Source organism: Glycine soja, chromosome 15 (genome assembly GCF_004193775.1).
Source record: "Glycine soja cultivar W05 chromosome 15, ASM419377v2, whole genome shotgun sequence".
Taxonomy (NCBI): Eukaryota; Viridiplantae; Streptophyta; class Magnoliopsida; order Fabales; family Fabaceae; genus Glycine; species Glycine soja.
This window is the reverse complement of record NC_041016.1, coordinates 34,271,005-34,285,868: the sequence shown is the minus strand read 5'-3', so window position 1 is coordinate 34,285,868 and position 14,864 is coordinate 34,271,005. Positions and strand designations below refer to the sequence as shown.

Below are 14,864 nucleotides of genomic sequence, written 5' to 3'. Positions count from 1 at the left end.
ATCAAGCAGGAAGTATTACCTAATTCTATTAGACATAGACATTGATATGGAAATGCTACTATAAATATTTACTCACATTTGACTTTTATACCGTGGAAATTACTTCGTTGTTTTCTGAGATTTGTTCCTTGTTACAGGTTTTTGGTGAGCTAGCTGAAGGATTCGAGACTTTAACTAGAATAAATGAGGCTTATGTGGATGAGAAAGGAAGACCCTATAAAAATATAAGGTTTATAGTCATTCTTCTCTACTGCAAAATGTGGATTAAAAATGATGTTTTTGAATGTCTTTTTGAGATAAATAAAATGTATTCTTTTTGAATTACTTGAGTAGAATCAAGCACACATACATCCTGGAGGATCCTTACGATGATCCTTCTCAGCTATCTGATTTCATTCCTGATGCTTCTCCAGAAGGAAAACCTAAAGATGAGGTAATGGTTTTTTGCAACACTAAATTTCATTACTTGAAACTACAAAAAATTGTCATCAGATATATGTTAGCATTGCTATGGTCCTTTATCTTAAAACTATTTAATATAAAAATTAGTCGAATTGATAAAAAAATGAAGCTATTTCATTGACCTTATTTTTCTCAACTAGAGCATATCAGTGTATTGGAGTATTGTAAGAGAACTTCCATTATTGGAGTATTGTAAGAGAACTGCAGTTATTCAACTGCAGTCACGGGTAGTTAAGATTAGCTAAGTCTTAGTGAGTTAGTTCACTAAGATAGTTAGTTAGTTAGCGACAACTAATTACAGCTTTCATAACTAACAGCTTTGGGTTAGTGAAACTAAAGTTTCTCTCCTCTTTCTTTTCTGTTATCAAAATATCTTCTCTCAAATTCTATTATGGTATCTAGAGCCTAGTGCAATCGACTATGTCTTCTTCGAACAATTCGTTCTCCTCCTCTTCCGCATTTCCAAAACCATTGCTGAAAAGCTCGATGATTCCAATTTTTTGATGTGGCAACAACAGGTGGAACTGGTGATCAAATCTCATCATCTTCAACGGTTTGTAGCAAATCGATAATTCCTCCGAGGTTCCTCTCTAATTAAGATTGTTCAATCAGACGTGAAAATCCTGCATATGAAGATTGGGAGCAGCAGGATCAGGTGCTGCTCACATGGCTGCAGTTGACTCTTTCGAAGTCGATCCTTTCTCGACTGCTTGGAGGCATTTTCTCTTATCAAGTCTGGGAGAAAATCCATGACTATTTTCACTAACAATCACGAGCAAGAGCTCGTCAATTGCGAACTGAACTACGCGCAACAGTGCTTGCGGACAAGCTGATGTGCGAATTTCTTCTCAAAATCAAGACTATTTCTGATTCTCTAGCCTCTATTGGAAGTTCGATCTTTCCTAAGGAGCACATCAATGCGATCGTCAAAGGTCTTCCTCAAGATTATCACTCTGATTTCTGTTATTGAAAGCAAGTTTGGACCTCTTCCGATTGAAGACGTTGAAGTGTTGCTCTTAGCTCATGAAGCTCGTCTTCAAAGGTTTCAAAAGCATGCTTTCTTTGACTCATTGTCAATCAACTACATGTAGGCTAATCCTAGTTTTTTCGTCTGCACATGGATATGATGGCTACAATGTGCCAAACAAAGCATCGCAACCTAATTCTGAGAATTTTTTGTCTAACTCTCGTGGTGGTTTTGGTCGCGGAGGTAACTTCAATCGCAGTGGTCGACATGGTGGTGGTTGCAGCTGTGGCAGACAGTTTGCTAATTTTCAATGTCAAGTTTGTTTGAAGTACGGTCACGTAGCTTCTCATTGTCACTATCGCTATGACCAATTGCTAAAAGCTGCTTTGGAGCAATTGGGAAATCAGAACTTTGGCAGAAGGAGGCGGCTGAATACCTTAATTGTAATATGTTGTCCATGCCATTTTTGTATCTGGGTATCCCCATTGGGGCAAATCCAAGGCTCAGCGAGGTCTGGGATCCTATAGTTAGGAAATGTAAGAGAAAATTAGCTAGATGGAAATAGAGACACATATCCTTTGGGGGGAGAGTGACACTCATTAATGCAGTCCTAACATCTATTCCTATATATTTTCTCTTTTTTTTCAGGGTACCCTCAAAAGTAGTTGATAAACTGGTCACCATTCAACGTAGGTTCTGGGGTGGTGGATTAGAGAAAAGGAAGATTGCATGGGTTAAATGGAAAACGGTGTGCTTACCAAAAGACAAAGGGGGCCTCGGTATAAAAGATATCAAGACCTTCAACACAGCTTTGTTAGGAAAATGTAGGTGGGACCTGTTCCAGCAGTCTGGGGAACCGTGGGCCAAGATATTAGACTCTAAATACGGTGGCTGGAGGTCTTTGGAAGAAGGAAAAAGAGGTCGCCATGATTCCCTGGTGGAAGGACCTGATTAGCACTCACAACCTGCAAGACAATACTGCACTTAAAAGGGAAACTAAATGGAGGTTGGGACGCGGCGACAAGTGTTGGTTTTGGAAGGACCGTTGGGTTGACAATGACGTACCATTAATGTTAAAATACCCAAGGTTATACCAGATATCATGTTAGCAACAGTAGACTATTATGCAGATGGGGAGCAATTTAGGTGCAGTATGGGACTAGCAGCTCAATTGGAGGAGACCTTTGTTCGACTGTGAGATTGCAATGGCTGATGATTTTATCGGGGAGATAGCATAGAAAGAAATCCTTCCCCATAGATCTGATTCCTGCTGTTGGAAACCTGACCTAGGAGGACAATACTCATCAAAAAGTGTGTATGGACTGCTATGGGGAGAACTAACGGGGGCAAATCAGGAGGCTGTTTTTAAGGATCTATGGAAACTCAAAATTTCACCTAAAACATCTGTGTTTGCATGGCGGCTAATCAAGGATAGATTACCAACAAAGCTGAATCTCAGAAGGAGACAAGTGGAGGTGAGTGACACGCTATGCCCATTCTGCTGTAATTACGAGGAGGGCGCTGTCCACTTGTTCTTCAAATGCAGCAAAATCCTACCTATATAGTGAGAGTCATTATCTTGGATCGGCATAGTGACTGCACTCCTACAAAATCCTAGGGAACACTTTATGCAGCATGGATATCAGATTGTTGGTGATACAAAGTCTACAAGGTGGAAATGCTGGTGGGTTGCAGTAACGTGGACCATTTGGCAACAAAGAAATAAGATAGTTTTTCAAAATCAATGTTTCAATAGCAGCAAAGTGATGGATGATGCAGTACTACTAATTTGGACATGGCTTAAATCCAACGAGAAAGATTTTGCAGTACATTTTAACCATTGGGCTACTAATCTAAGAGTAGGTTTCTGTAACTAGCTTGGGAGGATAGGGGCTGGATTTTTGTAGCAGGGTGTTATGTAGCAGAGTGCTGTGGAGCTGACTCGGGTCCTGGTAATAACCTTAGGAACCAGCTGGCTCCTAACATATTGTACTATTTGGACCACTGGTACTCCTTATATATATATATATATATATATATATATATATATATATATTTTTTTTTATCAACAAAGATAATTATATATATATAAAGAAGTATCAGAGGTACAAACATTACAAGTAAGAGTTGTCAAGCATATGGTTCCAAATCAGACTAAAGACGGTCTGAAAGGGAACCAAACTGAGTAAATGGCCATGAATTGACAGCCATAGATATACTATATCCTATCGAAAGCATACTCTAAGATTAGAAGACCATTGATTATAATGTATTACAAAATGTGGCTTGAAATTTCTGAGCCATGACCACAACAGAAACAGTGCATCGTCCAACAATTTGTTGGCATTGAGTGTGCCATTAGAGAAAAGTAAGTTGTTCCTCTGCTTCCAAATTGTCCAAGTCAAAGCCAGCCACCAACACCTCCATCTAGTAGCCCCTATTCTAGCAGCCCTGCCAAGTGTATGTTGAAGGAAATGTATCCTGGGATTTTCTGGTAGAGCCGCGATGGTGTCAACCCAAGATAATGACTCCCACCAAATATGAATAATTTTATTGCACTGGAAGAATAAGTGCCCTGCAGTTTCCTCACTGGTCCTGCAGAATGGGCACAAGCAATCACTCATTTCAACCTATCGTCTTCTCAGATTCGTCTTTGTTGGCAATCTATCTCGAATTAATCTCCAAGCAAAAACTGAAATTTTCTTTGAGACCTTTAATTTCCATAGCTCCGCAAAAACTCCATCATCGCTGGCCTCTATGATTTCCCCTTGCTGCAGATTATACGCACTTTGTGTCGAATAGATGCCGCTGGGCTCCGCTTTCCAAACCCACTCATCTCTTCTACATGGGTGAACTGTCTTGCCCTCAATATCATTTAAAAAGCTGTCAGCAATGATAACCTCACTGTCAAATAATGATCTCCTCCACCTAAAGTCCCATTCCCACCCAGAATCCGTGTGCGCTCCCACTTGCTGTATAAGATGGTTTTGCTGATTGGAAATAGAATATAGTCTTGGATACTTTGCTACTAGAGATATGTCATCATTAATCCAAATATCCTCCCAAAATTTTATCTTATCACCGCAGCCAACCCTCCACGATAATCCATTCTGAAAAGTGCTTGCAAGCTGTTGGTGGTGGAGGGCCTGTTTTAGGTCCCGCCACCAAATGGAATCAGTATGGTCCCAATATGCTACATTTAGGCTCCTCCAACCTCCATATTTTGACTCTAGCACCTTTGCCCATATATCTCCATTGTGGTAGAATAGGCTCCATTTCCATTTTCCCAACAGTGCAAGATTGAAGTTTCTGATATCTTTGATGCCCAGTCCCCCTTCATCCTTTGAACGGCACACTGTTTCCCACTTGATCCAAGCAATCTTATTATGATCAGCTTCGCCACCCCATAAGAATCGTCTTTGTAATCTAACCAGCTTGTCCACCACTTTGCTAGGGACCTTGAAAAAAGAGAAAAGATAAATAGGAATAGATGTTAAGATGGACTGTATCAGTGTGACCCTCCCCCCAAATGACAAGTGTTTTTGTTTCCACTTTGATAACTTTCTCTCACACTTGCTGATAATAGGATCCCATAGCTGGCATCACCTTGGGTTTGCCCCAATTGGTATACCCAAGTAAACAAAAGGAATAGATAGCAGACTACAATTCAAGAGGGAAGCAGCTTGTTGGCTCCATTGATCAGGCATTCGAATTGCAGTAACACTACTCTTCGCAAAATTTATTTTGAGACTCGCAACGAGTTCAAAGCTCCTTAGAATGACCTTGATTGCCTTGACATTCTCCATTGTCGCCTCACCAAAAAATATTGTGTCATCAGCATATTGTAAAATGCTGATTTCCACTCTATTGGCACCCACCTGAACACCTCTAAACAGATTTTTCTGAGTAGCTGCTCGCATCAGGCCATTCAAACCTTCAGCCATAATATTATACAGGAGAGGGGCCAGTGAGTCCCCCTGTCTGAGCCCTCTTTGGGGAATGAACTCCGTCGTGGGACTACCATTCACCAACACTGATACAGAGGAAGATCTTAAGCACCCCTCGATCCATTGTATCCATCTGGAACAGAATCCCATGCGCCTCAACATGTATATCAGGAAATTCCACGATGCTGAATCATAAGCCTTCTCATAATCCACTTTGAAAATCAGGCATGGCTTCTAATTTCAGTGAGCCTCTTCGACCACCTCATTAGCTATGATTACACTGTGCATCATATGTCTGCCCGCTATGAATGCAAACATCTCAATGCACATATATATTACAATTTAATACATACTCAATTTATCAGATATACTCGGTCTCAATCACAATGACATAATCCCAATTTAACATGTTATCACATCTCATGAATCAATATATAATTTACCTATGAACTATGCAATACACACAACTACTCAATTGTTTTCAAAATCATTTTAACTCGTCGCGCCTCAAAGATATTCAACTCGTCGGGTTCCCACAGTGGATCCCATCATAATACTCGTCGCGCAAAAACTCGTTGCCCTTAAAAGGGTTTTACAATTGTGTGATTGCATAGTTCATAATTCACAACTCAATACAACATCTCAATACACATGTATCTCACCATTCATCACAGGTTCAGTTTGATGCTTACTCACAATTTGAATCACCATTTCATAATCTCAATATAACAATTTATACAAAATGTTTCTCATAGCATGGGGAGTAAGACCCCTCAAACAATTTCACACAATCATATTAAAATCAATAAATCAAAATCATAGGTCAAAAATATGAAAACACCAAGAGCACTCAAGTTCATCAACCAATTCGCATCAGAACATCAATTGGTCCGTCAAACACAACAATATTGTATTTATAATCGTAAAGGAAAATTATAATTCAATAAACATTTCAAAATAAACTCCAATTTAATCCTCTAAAAATCTCTACATATGTTCATTCTAATCCCAATTGCGATAGAGAGAAGAGAAAGAGATTGTAGCCTCCATTTCACTGTCAACGTGCGAGACTAATTTCTCTCTCTAAGAACATTATTTTCCAAATCCTAATGGTGAGACTGCTTGAAAATTAATTACGAAGGTGGTGTCCAAATTTCACGACGATTCAACGGTTAATGCGTCCGAGATCGTAGTTTTACTGGAACAGGTTTAGGTGTATGCGGGAAAAGAGAAAGCTCAGTGCGAGAGACATTTCTTCCACCACAGACATTATCTTCAAAATCCCAATGGTGGGTGTGTGCGGAAATAAGTTTCAAACCTCGTGTTCAAATTTAACAACAATCCAACGGTTAACGAGTCCGAGATCGTCGTTTTATTGAGACAGGTTTGGGTGTATGCGGGAAAAGTGAGGATTTTGGGAGGGGGAAAAGGGAAAACGAATTTGAGAGTAAGAGAAAGCGTAGAGATGTATCGTTAGTCTGAAAATTGACCTAATATGTCTCTATTTATAGTTAGGGTACTCTTAATCTATTATTTACTCTATTTATTTGTTTTATATAAAAAGAACTTTATTTTATTTGCTATCAAATGAATAAATAAAATATCTTTTTTATTTTTTTTCAAACCATTATTTTAACTAATAAATTTATTTCTCTTTATTTATTTAATTATAAAAATCTCATTATTTTTCTAAAACTCTATTTATTTTTAAATAAAAATTATTTTTAATTTATTTTACAAAAAATAGGGTATTACAAATGCAAGTTTCAAAATCTTGTGAAATTAGGACATCATTTGAAAGAATTATATTTTCAAAATAATCTTCCTTTGATCTCCCCCCCCCCCCCCCAAGATGATTGATTCTCAAAGAAAGTAACATCAATACTTACAAAAAAAAGCTTTTGATTTTGGATCAAAACATTTATATCCTTTTTGGGTAGGAGAGTAACCAATGAAAATACACTTTATAGCACGTGGGTCAAGTTTTCCGATCTGCTTATGTTCATGAACAAAAGCAGGACAACCTAATATTTTTAATGGTAAATCAGTTGAAATGCGTGCCATAGGGAAATACTCTTTAAAAACATGCAAAGGAGTTTGAAATTGTAAAACTTTGGAAGGCATGCGATTAATTAAATATGCAACAGTCAAAACAGCCTCACCCCATAGATATTTGGGAACTTTAGTAGAAAAGAGTAAAGCCCTGGCCACCTCTAAAAGGTGTTTATTTTTTCTCTCTGCAATCCCATTTTGTTGGGGTGTATTAGCACAAGAACTATGATGGACAATTCCATTTTGAAGAAAAAAATTTCCTAGGATTGTGTTAAAATATTCTCTCCCATTATCACTTATGAAGACTTGTATATTAGTTTGAAATTTGATTTTGCACCATTTTAAAGAAATTTCTGACAGCTTGTTCAACTTCAGATTTTTCTTTTAATAAGTACACCCGACAAAGTCTAGTGTGCTCATCTGTAAAAGTGATGAACCATTTTTTGTTGGAAAGTGTCCTTATTTTATTTGGACCCCCAAACATCACTGTAAATAATAGCAAGTGGTTTTGATGGATTATAAGACTGCACGGGAAAAGAAGTACGATGATGCTTTGCAAATTCGCAGATTACACAATGAAGCATTGAAGGTTCTTTATTAACAAACAACTTGGGAAATAGGTGTTTAAATATCTAAAACTTGGGTGGCCTAACCGAAAATGCCATAACATGAAATCCTTATTATTATTTGAAACAAAAACAGATTCAAAACAGGAACTCATTGATTATGATTGTTGTCTTGATCCACTTACATCTTCAAGGAGGTAGAGTCCCCCACTCTCCTTAGCACTGTCAATCGTCCTCCCCGAGTTCAAATCCTTAAACACACAATGAGAATGAAAGAAATTAGCTTGATAATTTTTATCTTGTACTAATTTACTCACATACAATAGGTTACAAGATAAGTTAGGAACATGCAAGACATTTTGGAGAATGAGTGTTGGGGATATGACAACACAGCCTTTTCCTGCAATGGCTGAAAAAGAGCCATCTGCAATCTTAATTTTTTGGTTACCTTCACAACGACTATATGAAACAAAGAAGCTGGACTCTCCCGTCATATGATCGGAAGCACCGGAATCAACAATCCAAGTATAATTGGAATTGACACTAAGGAAAGCAGATGTTAAAAAGCTACCCTTTTGAGCTACAGAGCAAGAAGAGGTTTGAGACTCAAGAAGTTTGTACAGTTGGTCGAGTTGTTCCTTAGTGAAAGGAAGTGGACTTGAGGGAGATTGCTTCTCTTGGTTAGACGTACTAGCTTGAAGTGCACGGCCGTCACTTCCTCCTTTCTTTCTCCAGTTTGGAGGCTTCGCATTAATCTCCCAACAAGTTTCGCGTGTATGACATGGGCGCTTGCAATGATTGCACCATGGTCTGTCAGATTTTTTTTCATCTCTTTTCCCTTCTTCTTAGGTTCTTTGCAGCAAGGGCAGAACCTTGTGCTTCTAAAACAAGGGTTGGCTTGTTCAACATGGAAGAGACAGAAAAACCCTAGATTGGTAAACCTAGAGCTCTGATGCCATGTAGAAAGTAAAAGGGAAGACTTTCTTATTTTATTCAAGCAGTAAAAGTACTGCTTATATAGAAATATTACAATAAAGTCTATTCCTTGATTCAAGGAATAATAAAGGAAACAAATAATAGCTAATAATGATAAAGATCTTATTTTAAAACAAAGGAAATCAAATCTCTGATTCATCTAATATAGGAAACTGCAATATCTTCTATTAATTCCTACATAGACCTCTTCCTCCAAGATGCCATTAAGAAAGGCATTGGTGACATCAAGTTGCTGAATTGGCCAGTGATAGGTGACAGCCAAGGAGAGAAGAAGTTGCAGAATTATAGGCTTGATAGTACCAAGAAAAGTATATAAGTGGGGGACAACCCTCACCTTAAAAACCAATTTTTTAGGGTTGAGTTAGATTCAAACCCAAATTCTAAAAAATTTCAGTGCTTTATTTCTCTCTCTCTCTCTTAGTCCAGTAGAATATCTCATCCGCTATTTTTTGTGGTTTTTCCTATATAAAATTTATTTTTCTATGAAAGTGAGTGGGGTGAAGACTGAGATTTGCTTCCTACTTTTTGTAAGTTATAACAATGAATAAAAAAATTGATTACCTGATGATTTAATTCTTGTGATTTTACAAATTGATTTTATTTTCTGGCTGTGACTCTATGGCTAGAGATGGATGATTATATTGGATTTTACTTGTCATGCATTAGTATATTTGTTCCGCATTCATGGTAAAAAAGAAGTTTCTGGCTGTAACTGTATGGCTATAGATGGATGATTGGATTATTGTGACTTTACAAATAAATTCAAGCATTATAATAAAAAATTCAATTATACAGTCTTCAGTAAGCATGCTTGTCAAACTTCTAAGTCACGACTTAATACAATTTTACTAGGTTGATGATGAAGTGCGACTTGAAGATGATTGGGTTCCCATGGATGAACAATTAAATCCGGCAGAACTTGAGGAGGTTATTAGATCAAAGGAAGCACATTCTAGAGCAGTTGTACTTGAGAGTGTAAGTATGATACATAAAAATTTTAGTACTTCATTTGTGAATGTGATCCCATGCGAACTCCTGTTTCTTTCCTGTTTTAGATTGGGGATATTCCTGATGCTGAGATTAAGCCTCCAGACAATGTATTGTTTGTCTGTAAATTGAACCCAGTTACTGAGGTGAGTAATCCTTTTCTCTGTGGTTTATGGATCTGTGTAAGTATCATGTCGTCACCCCCCCCCCCCCCCCCCCCCCATAGCTGTTAGTAATTTTTTTCTTTAAATTTTAGGATGAGGACTTGCATACAATATTTTCACGCTTTGGAACTGTATCAATGTGAGTATTATTAAACAGTCGACTTTTCCGGACATTTACTAATAGTGATATCATTTTGTATATACTGTTCTCGCCTAATATTTTTAATGATAGGGCTGAAATCATCCGTGATCAAAAGACCGGTGACAGTTTATGCTATGCTTTCATAGGTCAGTATGCATATCCACTTTGTCATTTGTGTAAAATTTGTGCATCTTTATTTGCGTTTAAGTGGTTCTTATTTTTATCTATCTATAATCTTCCTTTTATTCTCGTGTCATTCCTGGTTGAAAATGCTATAATATAGACATCCTGAATTTTTTTTCCTATTTCTAAATTGTCAATATGCTTAACATGTGTTCAACAAATAAAACTTCTGTTTCTGAACCAAAGTTTCCTTGTGTCTGTAAATATTTCCTTGTTTCTTTTTCATTGTCCCTTTTTGTGTGTTTGTATATATACACATGCAAACACAAACATATTATATGAAATCTAATAGATTGGTGCAACACTTTGGTAATATGGTGCTTTTGGCTGGAGTGTACCTCCCATTGCACAACACTTGGCTTTGGATAAGATTAGGTATTTAGCTTCTATTTGGTTATATAAATAATAGTTTAGTTATTGACTGTTTATCTTTTCTAAGGCATCTTAGGACCATTTCTAAAAATTATGTCAAGCTCTTCTGATCCACTTAAATCCTATTTAATCAGTTTTTGTTGGTGTCTGGTTGATATTCAGTGTCAGCAGTTTAGACATTTATTGGCTAAATGCATACATAGCCCACGTATGCGTATTTGGAAAGAAATGGTGGTTTATTATTAACATGAATTATTTCTTGATAACAAATTATTAGAAAAGGACCAAAAAAATGAAGGGTAAAAAATTCTGCTTAGGAATGAATAAGTAAAAAATAAAAAATAAAACAGATGATTTAGGTATCTCTACCCATTCTCTTTGCACATTGATAATGGTGTCCCCTTAAGAAGCCCGGGACAAAATTCCACTCCATCCAATACACTAAAGAACTGCTGAAACAGCTAACCATATATCTTTCCTTTCTTATACCTTCGTAAACCTGTAAAATTAATCATTAAGAATTCTTCCAAATTTAAAATCGTATCCAGAAATTCATTAAAAACTCCAATCAATTTATTCCTATCAAGTACAAGTAAGCAACTCTTTCTCAGCCATAAAAGCAAACTTTTAGGGAGCTTTGTTTAGTGTGAATACTGAAGATTTAACCTATCATTAGTTTCGATCATGTTATGTTCCATTATCTGAACAAAAAAAAGGCTTGAGCTTTGGAGAAGATTCAACTTGTAGCTTCTAATGAATAAATAGAAACATGTTTTTGTACAATTGAAATTGTGCTTCTGACCTTTTGAGAAATCATTATCAAGATTTCTTATTGGTTTCCTTCAAACACATTATCAAATTTATTTATAAGTGGTAATTGCTAATATTAAGGATGGTTAGTTTTTAGTTGATATTGTAAAATTCCACTTTGTAATTGGAAAATGAATGGTCTCTTTTTGTGTTGATATAATTAATGGTATCTTATATTTACTTGTTTTGACAGAGTTTGAGGACAAACGGTCATGTGAGCAGGCATATTTTAAGGTATGATGAAGGTTTTGAAGCATCTTTTGCTAATGGGCATTGTGTTTCTTTTTCTGGGCAGTAAATGATCTTTTGCTAATGGGCATTGTGTTTCTTTTTGTTTATTTATTTATTTTTTCCTTGTATCCTTGGTTGGCTTAAATATACTAAAGATACACTAGGTGCAGCTGCTGGAGGGTGTCTGTTATATTACGGAGTCTTGCATTTTATCTACAAAAAAGATATTGATAATGATTTTATTATTGTTTCAAGTGCTTGCTTACCTGTTTTATTTGCTTATGTGTTATCCTCTGTTTCAATTTTTGTTGGACTTTTTGATGTACTGGGTTGCAAAGTTGTTATTTTCTTTTGCAATTCTGAGTTTAGACAAGCATTTATAAGTCTATATACATAAAAAAATTGCTTTGGTATGAAAAGAAAACACATCCTGTACTTTTTCTCTTTTATTGCCCCCTGAAATGCAGATGGATAATGCTTTGATTGATGATCGAAGGATACACGTGGATTTTAGTCAAAGTGTGGCAAAACTGTGGTCACAATACAGGCAGAAAGATCAAAAGGGTAAAGGTAAGGATAAAGATATCTATTAGGATTTAAGAGCTAGGTATGACTTGAGTCTCACATTGGAAATATGAGATTCTATTGTGAGGTTTCTAAAACCTTGTGATCTCCAACTGCAACAGCTAACATTTGTGGTGTGGTTCTCCCAAGGTTCTTATTATTGTCACAACCTATAAGCAATTGTTTTATACTTGTTTCATTTTTACAGCATTGTGCTGAAAGCCCACGTTTGGTTGTAAACAGTTGCTACCTTGCCTCTGTAATCTTAAATACAATAATTTTATTGCCGCAGGTGGTGGTTGCTTCAAATGTGGTTCTACAGATCATATTGCTAAGGATTGTACGGGAGAGGCTACAATGAAACAACCACAAGCAAAATACATCTTAAAGGATGATAATGTCCAACGTGGTGGAGATAGTGCGAGGTATGAACTTCTGATTGTGTGTACCTGTCTTTTACTTTCTGTCTGATTATGTCTGTATAAGTGAGTGATGGCAATTTCATGGTGCAGATATGAAATGGTGTTTGATGAAGATAATTCACAACATCCAAGGCAAGATGTAAAACACCAAAGGCATGACAGGGATGACCCAGTCGAAAGAAAAGATCATAGAAGCCGCAGAGATCAGGATATGATAGACTCAAACAACAGAGATAGGTATGGTGATAGAAGCAGAGGGCATGGGGGAAATGGTGAGAACAAAGCACGGTCTGAAAGAGGTGTAATAGATTTGGATTCCAATGCTGATAAGAAAGACAGAGATAGGCACATGGGAAGACATGGAGATGATGATTACAAGCGGAAGGATGAGCATGATTCCAGAAAAAGAGACGAAGATTATGTCTACAAGTGGAAAGACAAGCGAGACTCAAGAAAAAGAGATGAAGATGATGAGTATAGAGAAATACAAACTAGTCGATATGATAGGAGAAACACAGATTCTAGCCATTTGGAGAGAAGGAATAGCAGAGATTATAGGAAGAAACCTGAAGACAGTGGAACGCAAGATATGAAGATTGACTCCGGACAAAGAAAAGGAAGTCCAGGTGATGAGGATTACAAAAATGGAAGGGATCATGAGGATTACGAACGTAAAATGAAGGATGAGGATTACAGAAATAGAAAGGAAGAACGTGTGCATAAAAGCCAAGATATTGAAGCGGATGATGGCTACAAACGTAGAAGGGAGGATGCAGATTACAAACGCAGAAGGGATGATGGAGATTACAGACATAGAAGGGAAGAACGTGGACATGACAGGAGATGATTATTGGTGTCACTATATCCTAATGCTAAGCACAGAACCTTTGAACGGCTATCTTGTATGTCCCTTTTGCTTCAATTTTTCTGGTGGAGCAAGATATTGATATGTTTTAGAACAAGGTTTTTGAAGTATTCTACATTTACTACTTAGAACATATTTAATTATTTTTACATAGCTTCAGAAAACTTGTTTTCATATTCCGTGCACAACAGCACAGTTAAGTTTTCATGTTCAGCTAATTGTTAAAATGGTGTTTGACTTAACTAACGCAGCTATATTCGCGTTATATGGGATGTGTAGTAGTGTAGTTCATAAGAAGGGAAACTTTATGTACTAACTACTACAGTAGACAAGTGGTTAAACTTCAATAGGGTTTATATTGTTAAGGTTTTATGATTTTTCGGATAACTTTAACGATGCATATTAAGAGGGCAATGGTCATGTGTGACTATTTGCGCACCTAATGATCAAATAAAGAGCGTTATAATTTGTATTTGACTCAGTTTTTTAAAAATCAAATTAGCTGTTAAAATGCTGAAAATACTTAAAACTTGTGTTTATTTCTTACATACAGCCGAAGGTAGTATCTATCTTCATATATTCCCATATATCTTAGCTAGTAAATACCCATACCTTTTTTCAAACTTATTAAATGGAGAAGTATCCTTGTTGTGTTATAGTATCTCTGTCATGGTGTATATGTTGTAGGTTTAATTAGCTTTTGATCCCTCGTAGATTATAGTTGCATAAACTTTTTTCTTAAATCGTTGCAATTTTTTTAACTCTTGACACTCGTTGTCTAAAATCACTTAATACTGTTGCATCCAGATCCTTTAAAATCGTTACAAATATGAAACTAGTAGTGAAAAGCCACCAAAAAATTTCGAATATTTCAATTTTGTAGCAGTTTTAAAACATCTAGATATAATGACATTAGACAATTTTAGACAACTAGAACCAAAAGGGTAAAAAAAAATTGCAACTATAGGAACCACAATGGGGTATTTTGAACTATAGGAGACTAAAGGGGAGGGTTATTCTTCCTACACCATTCAAATTTCTTCTACACCTAACATATTTATAAAAGAAAATCAATTTTATCCTTTTTACTTCTTCCTTCCTTTTTTTTCCCTTCGTAAAGCTTACACTGATTGA

The 14,864-nt window shown here is 36.5% G+C and overlaps 1 protein-coding gene across 1 annotated transcript in view; it reads left to right on the top strand.

Moving 5' to 3' along the window:
* LOC114387946 (peptidyl-prolyl cis-trans isomerase CYP59-like) overlaps positions 1–14,077 on the top strand; it is a 28,257-nt gene extending 14,180 nt beyond the window's left edge. The window contains exons 5-14 of the mRNA XM_028348244.1: positions 138–229; positions 334–433; positions 9,843–9,965; positions 10,046–10,123; positions 10,234–10,280; positions 10,374–10,429; positions 11,842–11,882; positions 12,347–12,449; positions 12,736–12,868; positions 12,956–14,077. Coding sequence (XP_028204045.1) covers positions 138–229; positions 334–433; positions 9,843–9,965; positions 10,046–10,123; positions 10,234–10,280; positions 10,374–10,429; positions 11,842–11,882; positions 12,347–12,449; positions 12,736–12,868; positions 12,956–13,712 — 1,530 coding nt within the window. The 3' untranslated portion in view covers positions 13,713–14,077. The remainder of the gene's footprint in view (positions 1–137; positions 230–333; positions 434–9,842; positions 9,966–10,045; positions 10,124–10,233; positions 10,281–10,373; positions 10,430–11,841; positions 11,883–12,346; positions 12,450–12,735; positions 12,869–12,955) is intronic.
* Positions 14,078–14,864: the final 787 nt, after the last annotated feature.